This window comes from Lytechinus pictus, unplaced genomic scaffold (genome assembly GCF_037042905.1).
Source record: "Lytechinus pictus isolate F3 Inbred unplaced genomic scaffold, Lp3.0 scaffold_20, whole genome shotgun sequence".
Classification (NCBI taxonomy): domain Eukaryota; kingdom Metazoa; phylum Echinodermata; class Echinoidea; order Temnopleuroida; family Toxopneustidae; genus Lytechinus; species Lytechinus pictus.
Genome location: NW_026974141.1, coordinates 15,842,192 through 15,862,925, shown reverse-complemented (window position 1 = coordinate 15,862,925; position 20,734 = coordinate 15,842,192). Strand labels below are relative to the sequence as shown.

The following is a 20,734-nucleotide window of genomic DNA, read 5'->3' as shown; positions in this document are numbered from 1 at the left end:
AGGGAAAGGGAAAGGAAAGAAAAAAGAGGAAAGGGGAAAAAGGAAAGGGGAAGGGGTAAAGGAAAGAGAAAGGGAAAAGAAAAGAAAAGAAAACTAAAAAAAAACATCAAAGGGTAAACGGGAAAAGGAAGGAAAGAAGAACAACTGAGAAAAAATAATTCTCCCCGATATACAAATACATTAGCATGATCGGTAATACAGGGAAATAAATTAAAGATGACAAAAGGCAAACAAAGCGGGAAATGAAGGCAGAATGGAATTAGCCAAAATCTAAATTGGAAAACAAGGAAAAGGGACAAGATAACGTCGTACACTACGCTGCCGAGGATTTAAGATAACGAGCGGGAAGAAAGATGGATGGTATATATAGCATAATTTCGTATGAAAGTCTATCATAAACTTGCTAAATCTCCAAAGCTACCGGGGGCTCTGTCCAAGAGTAAAGACCCCGTGCAGTGGGGGCTCTTCATCTGTAACCTTTAATGGGTTCTATAGCGGGCCCCTATACGGACCCTTCCTGCATTAAGCTTTGCGTTGAAGCACTGGCGTACGGGGGGGGGGGTGGTTCCACAGCCAAGGGCCGGAAAAGAAAATAAACGAGGCAGCGAAATTACATGAATGAAAAAATATATGACATGATATTTGCTATGATGTAAAAATCTATCACATAATTATAATTTCATTTTAACAGGCCATTTTTCTTTCTGGCTCGCTTCGCTCGCTGGTGACTTTTTACAAATTTTCCCACATTTGCTATGGTGTGCCCCTCACAATATTTGGATGATTACGATACACAACTGCATTGAATTTATGTGTTGTGTGAAAGCTATACAAATACACACGCAATTTGATTAAAATAAGTGGCCATCTGTTAAGGTTTAAAATGGCTTTAATATCAAGAGGTTCCGGGACTCTGCCCTGGACCTTACCCATAAAGCACTGCTATATGGATGAGTTTGGACCAAGGCCCCCAAAATTCTACAACCAAAGGAAAGTGTATTATATATTTCTGAATATCACGTTAAAATCTATCTTTATGTTAGATTCTCATGAAAAGGTGATTTTTTATCTCGCTCGCTTCGCTCGCTCGGGCGTACAAAAAAAGAGAGAACAAAGGAAAAGAGAGGAGGGTGAAATATGATATCATCTTTTTAACATTATGTAAAAATCTATCACAAAATTTGATTTTTGCAATAAAAATGTCAATTTTTTTTTGCTCGCTCGCTTCGCTCGCTCGCATTTATATATATATATTTTTGCCCGATACGCCATATCGCCCCCTCAAAATTTTTGCCTTATGACGCCATTGCCTGTTTCATGATATGACCGGGGAAATTTTTGGCTCTTGCCCCCCCTGGCCACCGACCCCTGTTACGCCGCTGCGGTTCGGCTACAATATATTTCGAAGAGGGGAGGTATTCCTAACTAAAGATGAAAGGCCTCATATGTTGATATTTCATAAATTGTGACCTAGAAATTGAACATTCTGAACATTTTTTGTGATCATGAACTAGATTCGAACCTACCTAAACCATTAATGCAAGCGAGCTGAAAGTTTTTGATTTCCAACCTAAAAACTAGACATTCGTAACACTTTTTCAAATCATGAACAGGATAGGAATTTAACTAAACGATAGATGCGAGCGCGAGCTGAAATTTTTGATTTTCCAACCTAAATACAGGACATTCATAGCACTTTAAAAAGAATATGAACAGGATAGGAATCTAAACAATCAATGCGAACGGGAAGCGCGAGCTGAAAGTTTTTGATTTTGCAACCTAAAACTGGACATTCATAGCAATTTAATAATGAACGGAATATGAATCTAAATAATGAATGCGAGCGGGAAGCGTGAGCTGAGAGTTTTTGATTTTTCAACCTAAAAGCTGGACATTCTTAGCATTTAATAATGAACGGAATATGAATCTAAATAATGAATGCGAGCGGGAATCGTGAGCTGAGAGTTTTTGATTTTTCAACCTAAAAGCTGGACATTCTTAGCATTTAATAATGAACGGAATATGAATCTAAATAATGAATGCGAGCGGGAAGCGCGAGCTGAAAGTTTTTTATCTTCCAACCTAAAAACTGGACATTCATAGCATCTTAAAAATAATATGAACAGGATAGGAACTAATCAATTAATGCGAGCGCGAAGCGCGAGCTTAAAATTGTTTGATTTGCCAACCTAAATACCAGACGTTCTTAGTACTTAAAAAAATATGAACAGGATAGGAATCTAAACAATTAATGCAACCGCGAAGCAAGAGGTGAAAGTTTTTGAATTCCCAACCTAAATACTGGACATTCTTAGTATTTTTTTAATATTATGAACAAGATAGATATCTAAACAATTAATGCGGGCGCGAAGCGCGAGCTGAAAGTTTGTATTTTCCAACCTAATAACTGGACAATCGTAACAGTTTTTCAAATCACGAACAGGATAGGAATTTTACTAAACAATATTAGATTCGAGCGCGAAGTGTGTGCTGAAGATCATTTCCAGCCTAAAAATTTGTATTATTAGCATATTTTAAAATCACGGACATGGTAGCTATCTAACTAAAATTTAATTAATGTGAGCGCGAAGCGTATCCTATATTTTGTTTTATTTTCCGACCAAAAAATGTCATCTTTTTTCACCTTATAGCAATGAACAGGATAGTATCTGACTCATTCATATTACTGATGCGAGCGCGAAATAAATTTTTTTATATTCAGATCTGAAAACTGGATCTTTCAAGCACTTGTGAAATAAAGAACAAGCAGTTTATCCCAATAAGCAATGCGAGCGCAAAGCGCGAGCTTCTTTTTTTAAAATTTAAACCTACAAATTATGAAAAGATGGATATCTTCCTAAATAAATAATTTGATTTTATATACTTAGATCTAAAAAGTAAAAAAAATTGAGCACGTTTTGAAATAAAGAGATGGCTGTGTATTAATGCAAAGCGAGAGCGAATTTTTTGTATTTTTATACTATGACCTGAAAGTTTTCCTTTTTTTTTCAATTATTCCTCTCCCCTTCCATCATTTAATTTTCTTCCTCGTCCTATCTTTCTTAATTTTCTCCTCACCTTCCTATTCTGCGCCGCCAATAGGGGGTGGGCCGCCGCTTCGCCCCCTTGATCTACCTATGATGACCCCTCCCACGGCAGGAATTTTGTGTAAAAATGGAAAATAAAAAAAAGTCTCGTTAATAGAGTATCTAAAAACAAATTTTGGGGGATTAAACATAGTAAAAATTCACTGCGAAGGATTAATCATAACTCAGGAAAACTATTCTTTTTTACTGAGTACGCGAACTATGAAAATATATTCCAAGTAAATTTGGAATAAAGGGATAATGAATTGGTTTAACAAAGGTATGTTTTTACGGTGTATGGAACATTCTCGTCTACCATCTATGCACTAAATTTACTTATAAGTATCCAAGGGGCGATGCGAGTTCGAGAATTGTCGTGGCGGTATGCCTTTTCTTTTCCTATCCAAGTTCTTAACAAAAACTATCTGTTTATATATAAGGATACATGTGTATAATTTCGATTTTGAATTATTTATTTTTTCTATAATAAAAGACCACAAATAATAGGGGGGACATTTGATATTATGTCTCCCCTTTCCAAAATGGTAGGGGGACGCGTCCCCCCTGTCCCCCCTGGGATTTCCGCCCATGGACACACTTAAAAGCATATTGCGTTATATTAGGAGCCGGCTATACATAGGTCAAAAATACTTTTTTTGTCAGTTTAATATGGCAACAATTTTTTTCTATTCCTTTTAATATATCTCAACATGAAATGACAATATTTTTCGTTTCGTCTTGTTGAACTCGCATTGTCTTATATCCAAGAACCACAAGACGATAAAACCTTCTGGCTGAAAAGGGGTTCTAAAATTTGCAATTTTAAGTAAAATCAACTCTACATTTAATGGTTTCAAAGTATTAATTTTTGGAAAAAATAAATTGCCAGCCCCCCCAAAACAGACACCAAAACCAGAGAAAAAGACCACCAAATAAATAAGTTGTGGCCAAAAATGTGATTTTGGAGGGAGTTTTGGCGGCCATTTTGGATTTTGGCCCGGCACACTTTTTTCTCGGACCTGAGACAAAAAATATTGTCATTTCATGTTGAGATAAAAGGAACACAAAAAACTGTTGCCACAGCAAAACCCAAAATCGCCCATTTATAGCCCACTCCTAGTTATATTGCAAATGAACTGAAAAAATAGCAGAAACAAACATGATTCCTGTGACAACATTTGCAGATCTTCCCGGTTGTAGAGTGGATGGTTGAACGATTCCCTCTATCATTATGCCGACAACTGATAAGCCGGACTTGGTACTATTCTTCAGAGATATACCCAAATCAGTGATGGTTGAGCTCACAGTACCATTTGAGCCCAATATTCCAAAAGCTGGAGTGAGGAAACTAGAACGATATGCACAACTGAATGAGGACATTAGGGCAGCCAATTGTGAAACACAGTTGATTTGTTTTGAAGTTGGAAGTTGACGAGTTATTACTCAAGAAAACAAACAACAGATTAAGAAGATTATCCGTCCTGTAAATAGAAGTACGGAGCCTTTAAAGTGCCATCGACTTGGCGAGATACTTTATCTTGCCATGTAATACCCTTATTATATCGACATGGCGAGATACGTTATCTCGCCATGTCGACATGGCGAGATACGTTACCTTGCCAAGTTGACTTACAAAACATTATATGTCAACATGGCGAGATATGAAGTGTCCAAGGCCCGGCGAGAGTCCAGATATCTCGTCAAGTTGACATATAACTTTTTATAAGTCGACTTGGCTAGATAAGATATCTCACCATGTTGACCTATAACTTTTCATAAGTCAACTTGGCAAGATAACGTATCTCGCCATGTCGATATATAACCTTTTATAAGTCGACATGGCAAGATAAAGTATCTCGCCAAGTCGTCAAGTCGATTGCACTTTAAAGGTTCCGTATAGTAGAGTATATGTAAGGGCATCACCATTCGTACGATTAGCAAACTAGCTCTTGTGGGGGTCATATGTCATCTTCAATGCTATAGGGCAGAGCCGCAATGGACATATACGACTCCTTTAGATTGAGAAATCACGACATGTACAGGAAGGCTTCTTCTCTCTTCTTTCACTCACCTTTCCACTCTTCCACACCTCTTTCTCTCAACCCTCTTTTTATCTTTCTCTCTATTCCTCTCTCTCCTCCTCCTCTCTCTCTCTCTCCCTCTACTATTTCCCTATCTTCACCGTTCCCCTTCTCATCCATGTAGAATACTCTATGGCTGCTATCTTGTCTCTTCTGGATGTATAAGTAGGTAGATGATTGTTGTAAAGAAGTAAATTATATGCCAATAATGCGATATTATCTCATTCACAAAACTTTGTATTGCACTCTCTTACTTCTTCTTATTCCTCATTTTATCCTTTCTCCTTCGTTGCCTTCTTCCCCCTGTGTTTTCCCTTCTTTTCGCTCGTCACACCTTTTCTTCTTCCTATCTCTCTTCATTAAGTTCATTTTTTTCTATCTCCCCTCTATCCTCTCTTCATTTCAGTTGTAAGGGTGTGTGCTTGATCTATTTCAATTTTCTTTTCTGCAATCACCAATGTATAATCGTTTTATGTAAATTGTGATTGTGATATGTTATATATTGTGTATCTGTGATTCTTTTATTAGTCCTGTACTTATGTCATAAAAAAGAACGAGTAACCTGGACTTATTTTCATTGTTTGTAACTTCCTTTTGTCTTGTTTTGAATAAAGGTGATGTAGGTGCACTTTAATCCCGGACTTTCATGCTTCGTATTAGACACTTTCACACGCTTCCGTTCGTACCCTCCTCCGTTGTCCTCATCCTTTTGCGATCATCAAATCATCATCACAAACGTCCCGTGGCACAACAAACATCAAAACTTCAAAGATGAAACCTCACTAAGTAAATTTAGTTCGATGATCTATAATTCTAGTCATTCTGCAGGGTTCCGTTACACATTCATCGATCCAAAAATACACAGAATCAATCAATTAAAGTATAGAAAGGGAGTCAAATTCGGAAGGTTGACAAATCGTATGCCTTCGCCGGGTCCCATCTTGTACACGTTTTTTATAACAAAATACTGCCCCTCGATCGTCAATTTTAAGCCCTTACCAAGTTTGAACAAGAGATTGCGCTATTTCACTGTTGGCAGTAACATTTCCGGCCCCTTAATTTTCATAAAACAAGTTTTTTTTAAATTACTTCACTTACTACGCCCCTGAATACTAACAAATCATCGATCAATAAACAAACATTCAACAGAAACTCGGTATAAAGAGGTTTAGTAAACAACACTCCCCAAAACACAAGAATGATGAATCCTTAGTTCTAACTCTTGTGTTAAAATACATGTATAGTATATGTTAACACCAAAACTTTGCCAAAAATGGGAGATAGTTTTAAAGACCTCATTAATTCGAGTTGCCACTATAACACATAAAGATGAAATACTCGCATAAATCTAATTCACTAAACTAAAACTACTAGCAAAATTATTGTAAACGTATCAACCACATCTAAAAGCTAATTGCTTTAAACACTTGCGGAGATAATAAACAAACACTTCATAAGTAAAAACTGTGCTGGTAATAATGATTTCTCCAAGCTAATTTTGCTAAAATTTTAACTACGTTTAAATATAAAAACACTTTTACATGCAAAAAGTGCAGATATGCAGAGGTGTGAGAACCAGTGTGAAAATATTTCTTCAAGACAAACACAAACAGTCATTTCTAGGCATGCAATTTGCAAAACGAGGTTCTGAAATGAGATTGTGTTAAATTTAAGAATTTTGAATAAGAAAATGTTCAGAATTCTCACATCCCTGAAATATTGTGAAGGTTATAAGAAAACTGTTTTTATTCAAATAAAAAAAGAAAATGTTGTGTTTCCTCGGTATACATGTCTTGTATATCATACCAATTAAAGGGCAAAGTCTAACATTAATGCACTGCATTTTATTTCCCTTTTATTATTATTTTTTAAACCAAAGCCAATTCATGCTTTTATTTGGCATACCTGACAGACATGTACATGTATATAAGGCTCGACAAAACAAAAACATTAGTTACCATACATTTTCAATCATCAAAAGTTTAGTCATTTGTAATGAAGAAAATTAACAACAAATTTAGATCAAGATATAATATGAATAATCTAAAACATCATGAGACATTATTGATATTACGTACTCGCATTTTTGCCTTATTTGTTTTCTATGTAGTCGCCATACTAAAACATTTATCCAATATAAATACCATATGGAATTAATCTGTAAAATGGCTTGTAAATAGATACAACTGACTTAAAATGGCTATTGTTTCAATCTTTTGCATTGTGAAAAAACTATGGTAATTGAAATCGTCTCAAACTTCATGAGTGAATACGCTTTACATATCAAAACAAATTTCACTATTTCATAAACTATTGTATATTCTTTATGAACCACCTCAATGTAAAGAGGAAACATTTAAAACTTCGAAGTTTGAACACAATGGGACTATTAAATATCATAAAATATTTTACCCTGTAAGATTTGTACTTCATAATAAAAAGAATATTACAAGCAAACAAAAACAAATGTAGCATTTTGGTAGTTATAAAGGCCCCGTAGACTTTGTCAAATCAATATACCTATATAGTAAGTATTTCAAAGTCAAATTGCATATCCTTAATAACACCTTTAACCCTAATTCTCCCGGGGGTTTTAGGGTTAATACTGATATATTCTCGCTCTGAAAAATATGTGCAAAAAAAAATAAAAATGTGATATACTGCATTTGAAATTGAAGCAAAAATATTCATTTTTTAATGTTAAACTATCAAAGAAATACCTGCCATCTCTTCCAATTTTGTTCCTAAAATATTAAAGACAATTTTGACATTTCTTCATATCAACAAAGTACTTATATAACTGAGAAGAATCACACTTTTACAAACATAAATCATTATTTTGAAAGCACCCTTATACATGTAACTCGTATAACATAAATCTGTAAGGTATGATTTCCTTTTAATTTTCCACTTTCCATTTATGAAAGGACATTAAAACCATTTTCCAAATACATGTAAATATTTGTACTAAGCCTCTAAAAGCATGTATGTCTCAGAGGCAGATTTTCAATGGAAAACCTAAGTTTAAAACCATGGCAAAAGACAATTCCATATTTGCATCTTAGATTTTATCAAATCTTATTAAGGCAAGATTTTGAGTTACACGTATAAGTGCATCAAATAAACACATGATCACAACATAAAACAATAGCAAAATATTCATTATCCTGGATATCCGATTCTTCACTGAGTTCTTTCAGTTTTAACGTCAGAGTTCTTTAGAATGAATTCAGCTCTAGTCTTTTCTCATCATAAACATATTGAATGTTCCCATTGTCCTGCTTTCTGTTGCTGAATATTCAGTAAGCGTTCATAAAGTCTGGTACATGTATGATATCTTCAAAATGCAGCGAAGGTCTGCTGATCGTTTGGTAGGCGAAAAATGAAACGTATGTTTGACACTCGGCATCCTTTCTCAAGAACGTAATTATTTCTCACAAAAGTACAACAAAATCTTGAAATTGATAACATGAAGTAAATGACAATCGTGGTTGTGAACTTCTGATTTATGATCCAACTATCGTATGCTCAGCTGATCAAATTTCAAATATCATATATTTGTGACGGCGCTAGGCTCGCATCACATTATGCATTAAAAATAAATCGATCCAACAAGGTATCCAAATATTTCACATTGAGCTTCATCACAAAGGTGTATCCAAATATTTCACATTGAGCTTCATCACAAAGGTGTATCCAAATATTTCACTGAAGTAACTGAAATGCTGACAAATTTTGTGGTGGCGTTATGCTCGCACCACTTTAAGCAGAAATAGATCACTTCAAGAAAAACATCAAAATATTTCTTGCTGGTTGTCATTAAAGGCATTCACATGTCCAAGTGTCGCTTATTGAAATGATGAAACAAATTGTGGCGGCGCTAGGCTCACACCACATCATATTCATATAAAACTAATCCAGTATCTGTTAAATTCTCAACGGTCCAATAACTATCCATTTATATGTCTCCTTCTAAGATGAAACACAGCTTGCTAATTGGCCTTAAGTAGACACCCAACTTTGTTTTCACCTCGGCTTTGCGAACTAAGCCCTCATCATCCGCATACACTTGAGTAACTCGTCCCAATAACCAAGAGTTTCGTGGTAACGTCTGATCTACAACAAGCACCAAGTCACCTACTTGAAGGCTGCGTTGAGGCTCCACCCACTTCTGCCTCTGCTGTAGTTGCGGTAGATATTCTTTCACCCATCTGCGCCAGAATATTTTTGACAAGTATTGCACCTGCCTCCATCTCCTTCTAGTAAAGTATCAGTCTCTCTTGTTAGCGTCGGAGGTAGTACAAGTTGAGACTTCATCAGGAGCAAATGGTTAGGCGTTAATGCTTCCAAGTCATTTGGGTCATTTGAGGCCTTTGTCAAAGGCCTTTTATTAATGATACCTTCAGCTTCACACAGCAAGGTGTGTAAACCTTCGTCATCTAGTCTTTGCTGCCTAACCAGATTGAATAGCAACTGTCTGACAGTACGAATTTGGCGCTCCCAAACGCCACCATGATGAGAACCACCTGGAGGATTAAAGGTCCACTGAATGTTACGTTGCAACAGAGTGTCGCTGATCTGTACTTGATTCCAGTTATCAATTTCCCGTTTAAGCTCTCTTTGTGCTCCTATCAGATTTGTTCCATTATCAGACCTCATATTTTTTACTGTTCCCCGCCTGGCAATAAATCTCCTGATGGCTGCGATGCACGAGTCTGTGTTTAGACTCTCAGCTTTCTCGATATGCACCGCCCTGGTAGCTAAGCATGTGAACATCACTCCATATGTTTTAACTACAGATCGTCCTCTCTTTACCTCTAAAGGACCGAAATAGTCTATTCCAACTGTGGTGAATGGAGGTTCATCAGGTTTGACTCGATCAGAAGGTAGATTTGCCATCTTTTGCTCCATAATCTTGGCTCTATGCCGTCGGCAAGGAATACATCTGCTAATCATTTTCCCGATGGCTGCGTCAGCGCTTGGCATCCAGTATTTCCGATGTAGGCTTGACAGAATGTAATTCCTTCCCATATGTCCTGACATCTTATGTAAGTTTTTCAGGATCAAATTTGAGACGTGCTCATTCTTGGGAATGATTACCTGGTGCTTAGCACTGTCTGGCGTTGAGCTCCTATGCAGCCTTCCTCCAACTCTTAACAAGCCCTCATTGATCACTGGGTCGAGTTTGTATATTCGACTTGTTTTCCTGATTCCTGAACTTCCTCTTCTGTTTTCTCCAACAGCAGATTCCTTTCTTTCTAGACATCAAAGTTGTCCTTCTGCACAAACTTTAGGATCATACTCTCTGCTACCTCCATTTCCTTGAGTGTAATCCTGGCTTTCAAGCTGTTGTCTTTAGATACATCTTTGGCCTTGTTCTTAGACTTCAGTACTACCCATCTTAAGAATCTCCTGAACCAGCACACTGCCTTTTTTAGTCTGATCCAATCTGAATAGTAATTCACCAGTTCTCTTGGTTTGCTTCTGTTGCTAAGCATTTTCCTTTAACTTCCAGCTCCACTGTAATGTCATCGGGTAACACTTCACACTTGTTCATCCATTCATTGTCTGGATTCTTCAGGAATTCTGGTCCATCCTTACAGGCTTTCCATTGAAGGAACTTGCTAACCTCGACTCCTCTTGAACAGCTGTCGGCGGGATTCATTGATGACTCCACATAACGCCATTGACGTGGTTCTGATCTGTCCCTTATTACTGCCACTCTGTTAGCGACGAATGTCTTAAATCTGGCTGTTTGATTGGTTACATATCCTAAGACTGACATACTATCTGTCCAGAAATATGTTTGGTCTATGGGAAATTCTAGCTCTTCCCTGATCATATGATTAATCCTGACTGCTAGAGTCGCTGCTGCGAGTTCCATTCTTGGGATAGAGACTTCCTTCAATGGTGCTACCCTTGCTTTGCTTGTTACCAAGCTCATCTGAATCTCGTCTTCCTTTTGCCATCTTAGATAGGAGACTGTCCCGTACCCTTTCTCACTAGCATCACAAAAATGGTGTAAAGTCACTGCTTCTGCATCAAACCTGCTAGGCTTAAGGCATCTAGGCATCTTAAATTGCGAGAGCATGAGTAGCTCCGCCTTCCACTTCTGCCACTTCTTAGATATGTCTAATGGGATCTCTTCGTCCCAACCTAGCTGAGATCGGCACAGTACTTGGAGCAACTGCTTTGCTGGCAATATCACTGGAGACACACATCCTATAGGATCGTATATCGAGCTAACTGTGGATAAAATGCCTCTTCTTGTGCAAGGCCTATCCTTCAGGTCGACCTTCACACCTATGGTGTCGTCATCAGTGGACCACTCAATTCCAAGAGCTCTTTCTGTCACATTATTCTTAATATCCAGATCCAGCCCTCTGATGCTCTTTGCTCTTTCCCTTGATGGGACCGATTTCAGCACTTCTTGTTGGTTACAAATCCACTTAGTCAAATGGAATCCTCCACCTCGGCATACTTCTATTAGGTCAGACATCAGCTGAACGGCTTCTTCTACACTGGATGTAGAACACAGGCAGTCATCTACGTAAAAATTCTGATGTACTGTTCTTACAACTTCTTCAGGGAATCTGTCTGCTTGGTCCACTGCCGCTCTTTTCAATGCGTAATTGGCACATGATGGTGAGGACACAGCGCCGAACACATGAACTTTCATCCTGAACTCTGATAATGGTTTCTGAATATCGCCCTGGTCCCACCACAGAAATTGCATGAGATCCCTTCGTTCTTCGGTACTCGAATCTGCGAGAACATCCCTTCTATATCTGCCATGAGTGCTACCCTGTCCTGTCTGAATCTGGTTAACACGCCGAACAGTCGGTTAGTTAAATCCGGCCCCTGTAGCAGCTCCCTATTTACACAGAAACCTCCATATTCTGCCGAACAATCAAATACGACTCTCAGCTTTTTCTTGTGAGGATGAGTGACACCATCATCTCTATCTCTTTCCTCTTCAGGTACCTTTTCCATGTAACCTTTCTTCTCCATCAAGTCCACAAAGGCAGTGTATTCTTTCTGAAATTCAGGTTGTCGTTCAAACCTTTTCTTTAAGTGGCCTAACCTTTGAGCTGCTTGGGGTCGGTTGCTGGGCAACTTGATATCTTCTCTCTTAAGAGGGAGGGCGATCTCGTAGTGACCATCTTGCAATTTGATTGAATGCTCCACCTTATTCATGAAGACCTTATCTTCTTCCGACTTCTCCTGTCTCTCTTCAATGATCCTTTCATTGAAGTCTTGATTGAAGAGCCTTTCAAATTGAAGGTCAAGGTTTGCTTTCGCCTTCACCCTGTGAGACTGAATTCTGCGAGCACTATTTGCATGTTCCCTAACGGCTCCATAAATCAGCCAGCCTAGCACGGTCTTGCAAGCAAAGGGTCCGTTAGGGGTTTCACTGTTGATCACCTCAACTGGCTCCATTGCCTTTGGTACATTGCTTCCTATTAGTAAACCAACATGAGCTTCTTGAATGGCTGGTAACTCAATACCTTGAAGATAGGGCCATTTCTGTATGTCTTCCTTTGTTGGTACGTCTTCCATTTTCACTGGTATCTTTTCTTGTGAATACACCTCTGGAAGCTGGACAATATTTTCGCCTGTCAAATCTGAGACTTCCATACCTGTGAACACCTGGCTGCGTACTACCTTTTCATCAGTCATGGTAGACACGTGGAGATTTATCTTCCTTTTCTAAAGATGAAGGGTGCTAGCGAGCTTCTCTGTGCAGAAAACCGCATTACTACCCGAGTCAACAAAGGCATATGTTTTGACTTCCATTCCAGTCTCACGTGACCTCACAATCACTGGGATAATGCCTGGTAGAGTATCTGTCCGAGATGAACTAGCGAAACTACACTTGACGTGGGTTTCCTGGTTAATGTTTTCATGGATTGTCTGCTGACTCTGACCAGCATGTGTAGTCCCAGCAGCTGATGCCTCTGGCTCCAGCGACTCCTCCGAGACCTGGCTAACCCTACTGATGCTATTGTTCGTGGAAGGATTATCTTTTTTTCTCCCTGTGTAGCACTGTAGGATGAGATTTTCCGCATACACTACACTTCAGCCTCCACTTGCAGTCTTTTGCCATGTGTCCAGTCTTGCGTAGACAGCTGAAACAAAGACCTTGCTTCTTACAGACTGTTATTCGTTCATCATAAGGCTTGGATGCTAATGCAGGGCACTCCGCAAGTGAATGGCTCCTCTCCTTGCAAATTATACAAGATTCCTTATCCTTAGACCCCTCAGGAGTTGCTGATACACCCAAACTGGTTCTGTGTGTGTTTGACGCCTTACCACCAACAGTTCCAGATTTCCCTGTCTGTTTGGTCTGGTACTTCAGGAGATCACCATACACAGGGTTGGTGGCGATTCTGGCCTGTTTTGTGACAAATTTCACGACATCAGCAAAAGTAACATTCCTTTCCTTCTCCTCCAAGATATCATCAGCTAAAACTCGCCATCTTTCCCTGAGCTTGTATGGGAGTTTTCCTATAACCTGCTTAATGCTTTGTGAGTGATCAACTTCACATAGCATTTTGAGATCCTTTGCAAGATTGTGTAGCTCAGTTACGAAAATCGAAAAACGATGCAGTTCCTCTCCATCTTCAGGCTTTATATCCTGCCACTGGAAGGCTCTATTCATCATGGTTTCGATGATTCTTTGGGTATTTCCAAACTTTCTCTTAAGAAGATCCTTTGCCTTCTTGTAAGCCATGGACTTGTCTTGGCCATACATGCAGCTTTTTACAATGGCATTCGCATCTCCTGTGGTATACTGGTCTAAATAATAAAGCCTGTCGACATCGTTACTGGTCTTGGCCTCTACTGCATGTTCGAAGGCACTTATGAATGAGTAGTATTCAATTTGATCCCCATTGAAGGGCTTTATGCGCTGAGGAGGCAAAGCAGCCTTCATGTTACAATCAACAAGCATCCTCATCAGCTAGTTCTGTTGTTCAAAATAGGACATCATTGATGCGCTGTCCATCATTCTTGTACCTGGAGCAGCATGATGTGGAGCTGAAGGTGGTTGGCTCCCATCCATGGCATAAGCTATATATTCCTCTTCGCTTGTTCGAGACTGGCTATCATCTTCCATGAACAAGCCTGCACTAGATGCAGGTTGACCTGCTTGCGACATTACTGGATCTTGTAAAAGTTTGTGCAAATCAGCACCCCGTCTCACCTCATCCATCTTGCAGATAAAAGTTAACTTGTGCAGGTCTTACATCAACGTCTTAGCCTTCACATATGAACTTCTGCACTTTAATATGACAAAGTCTTAGAATCTTGAGTATTCCTGGTATCATGTACTTGAGATTGTTGCAACTCAGCTAACCTTGTACTACTTGCAGCATCATGATCTGTGGTATTCCTTCTTGTCTAGTATCATGAACTTCTTTATTGATTTTCCAAGGTTTATTCAAGCCTCCTGAGTTTCAGATCCACTGTTAACTCTCTATAGTGTGTTTTAATTTTCTCCTTCTACTTTATTATATTCCTGTTGTTGTGTAGGCTGATTGTTAATTAGTCCTGGCCTCATTAGATCTCTGTCTTAATCTCGGACATCTAGCTCAGAGATCTACCTCGAAATTGATATGTTTTTCCAACACCTTACAACTACGAGTTACGGCCCTAGCCTTCATTTTATTCAGATCTTTTCCAAGACTAAAAACATCCTTTTCACTGCCTTGTTCATCTTCAGGAATGTGCTTCTCATTTTGATTACTTCATTTCACTAGGATGCTCAACTTCATCTACATTCCCGTTTATAATATAAAATCTAGCTTAGATTCCGTATTGAAACTCTAGGGTTGACTGCATTCATCTCATTAGCAAAACCAGTTTTATTCCACCACCATGTCATGACTGGTAATTTTCATTTCCTTTTGTCTCAACTTTGTTCATCTAGTCTAATTCAAGTCTCAAGAAACAGGCTATGCATGTATTCCAATACAGAACGAAATAGTCTATGTTCTATAACGCTTCCCTGCTTATAGTTATAGCGTCATCAATCACGATCGTTTACTCACATACGGTACTCAGCTACTGTCCTTCTTAACTGGGTGAAGAATCCTCCATCCTTGTTTGATTACTGAGCTCAGAACAAATCTACTACAGTCCAATGTTGAAGCGAGACCAATTTTTCAACTGATGTAGGTGCACTTTAATCCCGGACTTTCATGCTTCGTATTAGACACTTTCACACGCTTCCGTTCGTACCCTCCTCCGTTGTCCCCATCATCCTTTTGCGATCATCAAATCATCATCACAAACGTCCCGTGGCACAACAAACATCAAAACTTCAAAGATGAAACCTCACTAAGTAAATTTAGTTCGATGATCTATAATTCTAGTCATTCTGCAGGGTTCCGTTACACATTCATCGATCCAAAAATACACAGAATCAATCAATTAAAGTATAGAAAGGGAGTCAAATTCGGAAGGTTGAAAAATCGTATGCCTTCGCCGGGTCCCATCTTGTACACGTTTTTTATAACAAAATACTGCCCCTCGATCGTCAATTTTAAGCCCTTACCAAGTTTGAACAAGAGATGGCGCTATTTCACTTCTTGGCCAGGGGGGTGAAACTCCGCTTCTGCATCCGGTCAGAATTGAAGAAAATTTTGGAGGGTCAAAAGTGCACACTGCTCCCATTTTTCGTATACAAGCCTATGGACACCGCCACTGTTTTGGTACACCAGCGAAATGAAGGCGTGGTCACGGAACGTCCTTCGCGCATAGCGTAAAAATATGTAAATTAGTATTTTATCACTAATTAGCATAATGCGCGACCTGATTAATATCGTTTATGGTGTCTGTCAGTGATTACATCATGTCAGATCATTCGTTTTTTTCCTCCTCAGAGTTTTATTATTCATCTATTTTAATGATCTATTTGTTATTGCTTGTTACGATTATTACTGCATCTTTGCTTTGTTTTAGCTGCAAATGGCCAGGATCTTTGCTAAAAAATATTACAGAGGAGGTTCCCAAAGAAAATGTTGCCATATACGATGACATCTCTTTAAGTTTCTGGAGCCCTTTTTTCTTTTTATTGCAGAAAACGAAATGAACCTCTTTTCATAATATAAACAAAGATAATAACAAATCAAATTCTTTTCCATAATTGTAGTCTCCAATATAAGTCCTATTATGAATAGTAGTCCTCGGAGCACTTAATTTTAAATGGCGACTTCTATGTCAAACATCAATAATCATGACCTAGGTATATACCATATATTAGGGGGGAGGGGATTCTCAAAATTAAATAGGCAAGAGAGCAAACCGATCGTAGGCTATTTCTTTTTTATTTTCAACTGAAAATGAATCTGGTGTAATTTTCATTTGGAAAGAAAAAATACATTTTATATGCAGGTTTCAAAAATTTGGAGAAATAATTAGCCCCCCCCCCCCGTTACCCGTCATGAACAGTAAGGTCTTATAATTGCTTCTTTCAAAACAAACTGAACTTTCACCCCCCCCCCCATCTCTCTCTCTTTCTGTCTGTCTCTCTCTCAGAAACTGACATAACTATATGCATACAAGCAAATAATTCTCCTGTAATTTTACTTTCTTTCCCACTCTTATCCTTATTTTTTTTAAATAATATTTTAATTGACTGCTGTTTGATCTCATGTAACAGTGGCATCATCACATTTCAGTACAGTGCAACATCTTGTGCCATTTGTGCATAACAGCTCAGAAGCAATACATCATCACAATTAATTGATAAATGAAAATTACCAAGATAAAAAAATTCAATTCAAAATTAACATGTTTATTAAGGAATCCATTTTCTAAAACATTGACATTAACATAAAAATAATAATTAGCATCTACCAAGCATTAAATTGTATTTTAAAAAATGAAGGCAATGCATAGCTAAAAAGGGCTGTTACTGGGTAAGGGTAGTATGGGGTGGGTATATAAATGTACAAAAATAGGATTAAGTACATTTTTCTACATTGTACAATGTTTGTTAAAATTTCATTCAAAGGATCTCGATGAGCCTATAGTTAATATTCCATAAAAGAGCATAAAAACCTTTGATATTCGTTTATTTTCTTCCACAAAAGTTTGTCACTCAAAAAAATTGGTAAATTCCTTTCAAATTTGCTGACAAGAAATAGTCTACTGATGTGAGAGCACTCCTCATAAGGGGGGGGGGGGGTGGGACACAATGCCAGAATCCTAAAGAGTGCCTTCCCCAATCAGTAATAATAATAGCAGGGCCCGCTGGGAGTAGTTTTCGGAACTGAAGCGGCTTCCCTGGGTAAATATACCTGTATTATTATTATTATTATTAATACATTAGCGAATCATTAACAAAATTTGATTTGTCTACTGTCACTGTGATTAGAATTCAATCTATTTTTGAAATATAGTCTATTTATATATTATTGCAGTGGTAGCCCATTTCACTTTTTTTTTAAATGAAGATAACAATAAATGCAACTTAATAACCCTACATAACATATGAAGACTTGCAGTGGCGTACCGTGGGTCACGGCATCGGGGGGGGGGGGCACCAGCAAAATTTTTGAGACCGTTTCATATCTCTTCTTGGCACTTATGTTGTGATACCAGTACTTAAACAGCTTAGGAAGTGGGAAACCTGCATGGTAAAAAAGAGAAAAGAACATAATAAGCTGTAAATTATTTTTACTCATCTAGTCCAGTTTAGTAAAAAAAAAGATGTAAACTCTATTTTATATCTTCAGTGATAAAACAAGTTTAGCACATGCAGTCACTTTCGTCCCACATCCAGATAAATTAATATATCAATATAACTATCTACAGTATGTTTTGAAAATAAAGAGTGCAAATTAATTCAAATATTTATCAGAATTTTGTGATAACTGTTAATATCTTGGTTTTTTATGCAAATGCATGTATAGACAGGAGATATGGATAATTAGTATGCAGTGTTAGAAATGGAAATACTGGTGAATCTGAATTCAAACAAATATTAACTCACAATGGAACTTTAACATTACATGATATCGCATCATATTTCAGCACAATTGGCCATAGCCCACCCCCTCCCAAAAAAGGGGAAATATTCATTTATTTATTTTTTTTTTTTTTTTGGGGGGGGGGGGTGATGGGCTTAGATACAGCCTGTACATTATCAAAACAGTAAGCATACCTTGCAATTTTTCCATTCAGATATCCTGTTCCTCATTAGATTGTAACTAACACTTGCTGATCGGCATGGTTCTCAATTTTGTACTTCTGACTAGGTGTGAACTGCTAAGAACTTGGTCCCATTGGATCTGCAATTGACAATTTAAATTTGAGAGTTTTAGAGATAATAAAATTACTCTTCTTAAACAATATTTTTGAAATTTCCAGCTGCCCATATCCCAGGTCTATGAATGAATATTCCAAACTAGAACAAAAAAGTTATCTGGACCCGAAACTTCATTCTCTATCACATAGAGGCATAGGCCTACCTCACTCTGTTTATAAAAGTAAAATGATTCCAACCACATATTTCTACAGCTGTATATAGCTGAATCTGGTCTATGCTGGGCCTGTATAACTTAAGAATCACATCACATTTGAATGAAGTAAACACTAAGAACGTTTTCAAATTACCACCCCAGGCCGGGCCCAGGGTATCCTGTTCAAATAGACTTGATTTAGGTCTAGGGTAGGCTACGCCATTTCATTCAAATCTAAGACTAAGACAAGTAACACTTAACATAACAGACATTAATGCTAAGTCAATCGTATTTCAACACTGATTATTCTGAAGTAAAGCGTTCCTGAATAAAAGAAACTGCTGAGAATTATACTTATATTATGAAGATGAAATAGAGGGGACGGACTAGGCCTAAACTTCAACTTTCAAGCTTGAAGTTTGGGCCTAGTCCGTCCCCGCTATTTTCATACCCCATGACTACATCGACAATCTCGCTAGCCGGCTAGCACCGGCGATATCAAAGGCCGGATCCCGCTCTGACCATATCCCTACATTGACCTAAATTTGAATAGGCCTAAAATCGACAGTTTGTCGTTACTAAAAAACAGGAGGTCGGAAACAAGTCCACATCTACCCCTGATAATTGTCTAATCACAATAAAACTGAAATAAAGGTTAACTTTGGACCTACATGAAGCATTCCGATGAATGTCTAGATCTACGACAAACTATAGACCCCTAGTCCAAGATATAGGCCTAGTATTTTTGAGAAACTCAATGATCACACTGTACTTATTTGGAAGTAAGTCAGGCAAAAGAAATATTGAAATTGAGGTTTACATAGTGCGTAATACAGGATGAGCCCCGAACCCCGGCAAACACATTACAATTTGCAAGTGAGATCAAAACATGAAAATGAGCGTAACTTACTTTTATTCCTATGGAATGTCATTAGAATAGTATTGATGTTCCCTCCAAGATTTTCCGCTCCAATGAAGTTCACTCAGAAACCATGATTTCGAACATCAATTCTATAAACAGATAATTAGTCTAGCTATTTTGTTTCAGAAACTTCAAATTCGCAGAGTCCAAAAGAACGACACTTCGCACAGATATCGTAGGGAATTGTGGGACGGAAAAAAATGTTTAATGCATGAGTACATGAATAAAACATTAGCGTTCAATCCAATCATACAAGTGCATTATGCGTATTTTGACGTCATTCTCATGAATAAAACATTGACCCTCCAAAATCATCCTTCAAATTGTCCGCCGGCAGCCATGTTGGCTATGTACAAAACCTATGGGAAATAAAAACGCGCGGAAAGAGTTCCCTCTCTAGCTCCCTTCGGGAGCTTATACGTAAGATCGTATCTCTGTGTTCTTGGCAGTAACAGGTGATATAAAAATAGCTTTGTCTGACCAATGCATTCATGTATTATATACCATGTATTATACATTCACTATTTCTTTTGTTTTTATTGTTTTAAATATACAATATTGCCTTTTTTACAGATTTGACCATAGGGACCGACTTGACTGAACCATTTAGTATAAAACAAAGCTAATTCCACATGTTCAGGGAGGAATTAATCACTGTAACTTTCACTTGACAATGAGGAGAAAATTAGAATATTTCATATCTCATATAATAAAATACAAAAGAAATAGTGAGTGGATGACGTCATCAGTCTCCTCATTTGCATACCGATCAGGATGTGCATATAACATAACTGTATTGTGAAATTAAGCGAAACTTTAAAATGTCATAACTTTCTTATTTTACATCCGATTTTGACGAGGTTTTTAGTGTTATGCTTGTTGGATTTTTCTCTTTTTATTCAAATCAACTTTTTGTTGGGGTGGACTTGTGCTTTAAGGCTTCTTGGGTGGCCAAGTAAATGTCCAAAAGGACCCATGTCATCATTCATTCATAATACATAACATACAGTACACAATGGATTTTTAGGATATTGTTAAAGGTCAAGTCCACCTCAGAAAAATGTTGATTTGAATCAATAGAGAAAAATCAGACAAGCATAATGTTGAAAATTTAATTAAAATCGGATGTAAAATAAGAAAGTTATGACATTTTAAAGTTTCGCTTATTTTTCACAA

At 37.7% G+C, this 20,734-nt stretch overlaps 1 protein-coding gene and 1 long non-coding RNA gene across 2 annotated transcripts; both read right to left on the bottom strand.

Moving 5' to 3' along the window:
- Positions 1–10,628: 10,628 nt before the first annotated feature.
- LOC135157819 (uncharacterized) lies at positions 10,629–11,846 on the bottom strand. The gene has a single exon (XM_064114763.1). The coding sequence runs from the start codon at positions 11,844–11,846 to the stop codon at positions 10,629–10,631; it is 1,218 nt and encodes a 405-aa protein (XP_063970833.1).
- Positions 11,847–17,670: 5,824 nt separating this feature from the next.
- On the bottom strand, positions 17,671–19,993 carry LOC135157854 (uncharacterized). The gene is made up of 3 exons (XR_010296779.1): positions 19,547–19,993; positions 18,339–18,465; positions 17,671–17,804 (listed from the first exon to the last, which is right to left on the bottom strand). It is a non-coding gene; the product is annotated as an uncharacterized LOC135157854 (long non-coding RNA).
- Between the last annotated feature and the right edge of the window lie 741 nt (positions 19,994–20,734).

What these genes read in the sequence shown, in the direction of transcription:
- LOC135157819 (XM_064114763.1), bottom strand. Translation starts at nt 11,846, where the DNA reads ATGAAAGTTCATGTGTTCGGCGCTGTGTCCTCACCATCATGTGCCAAT.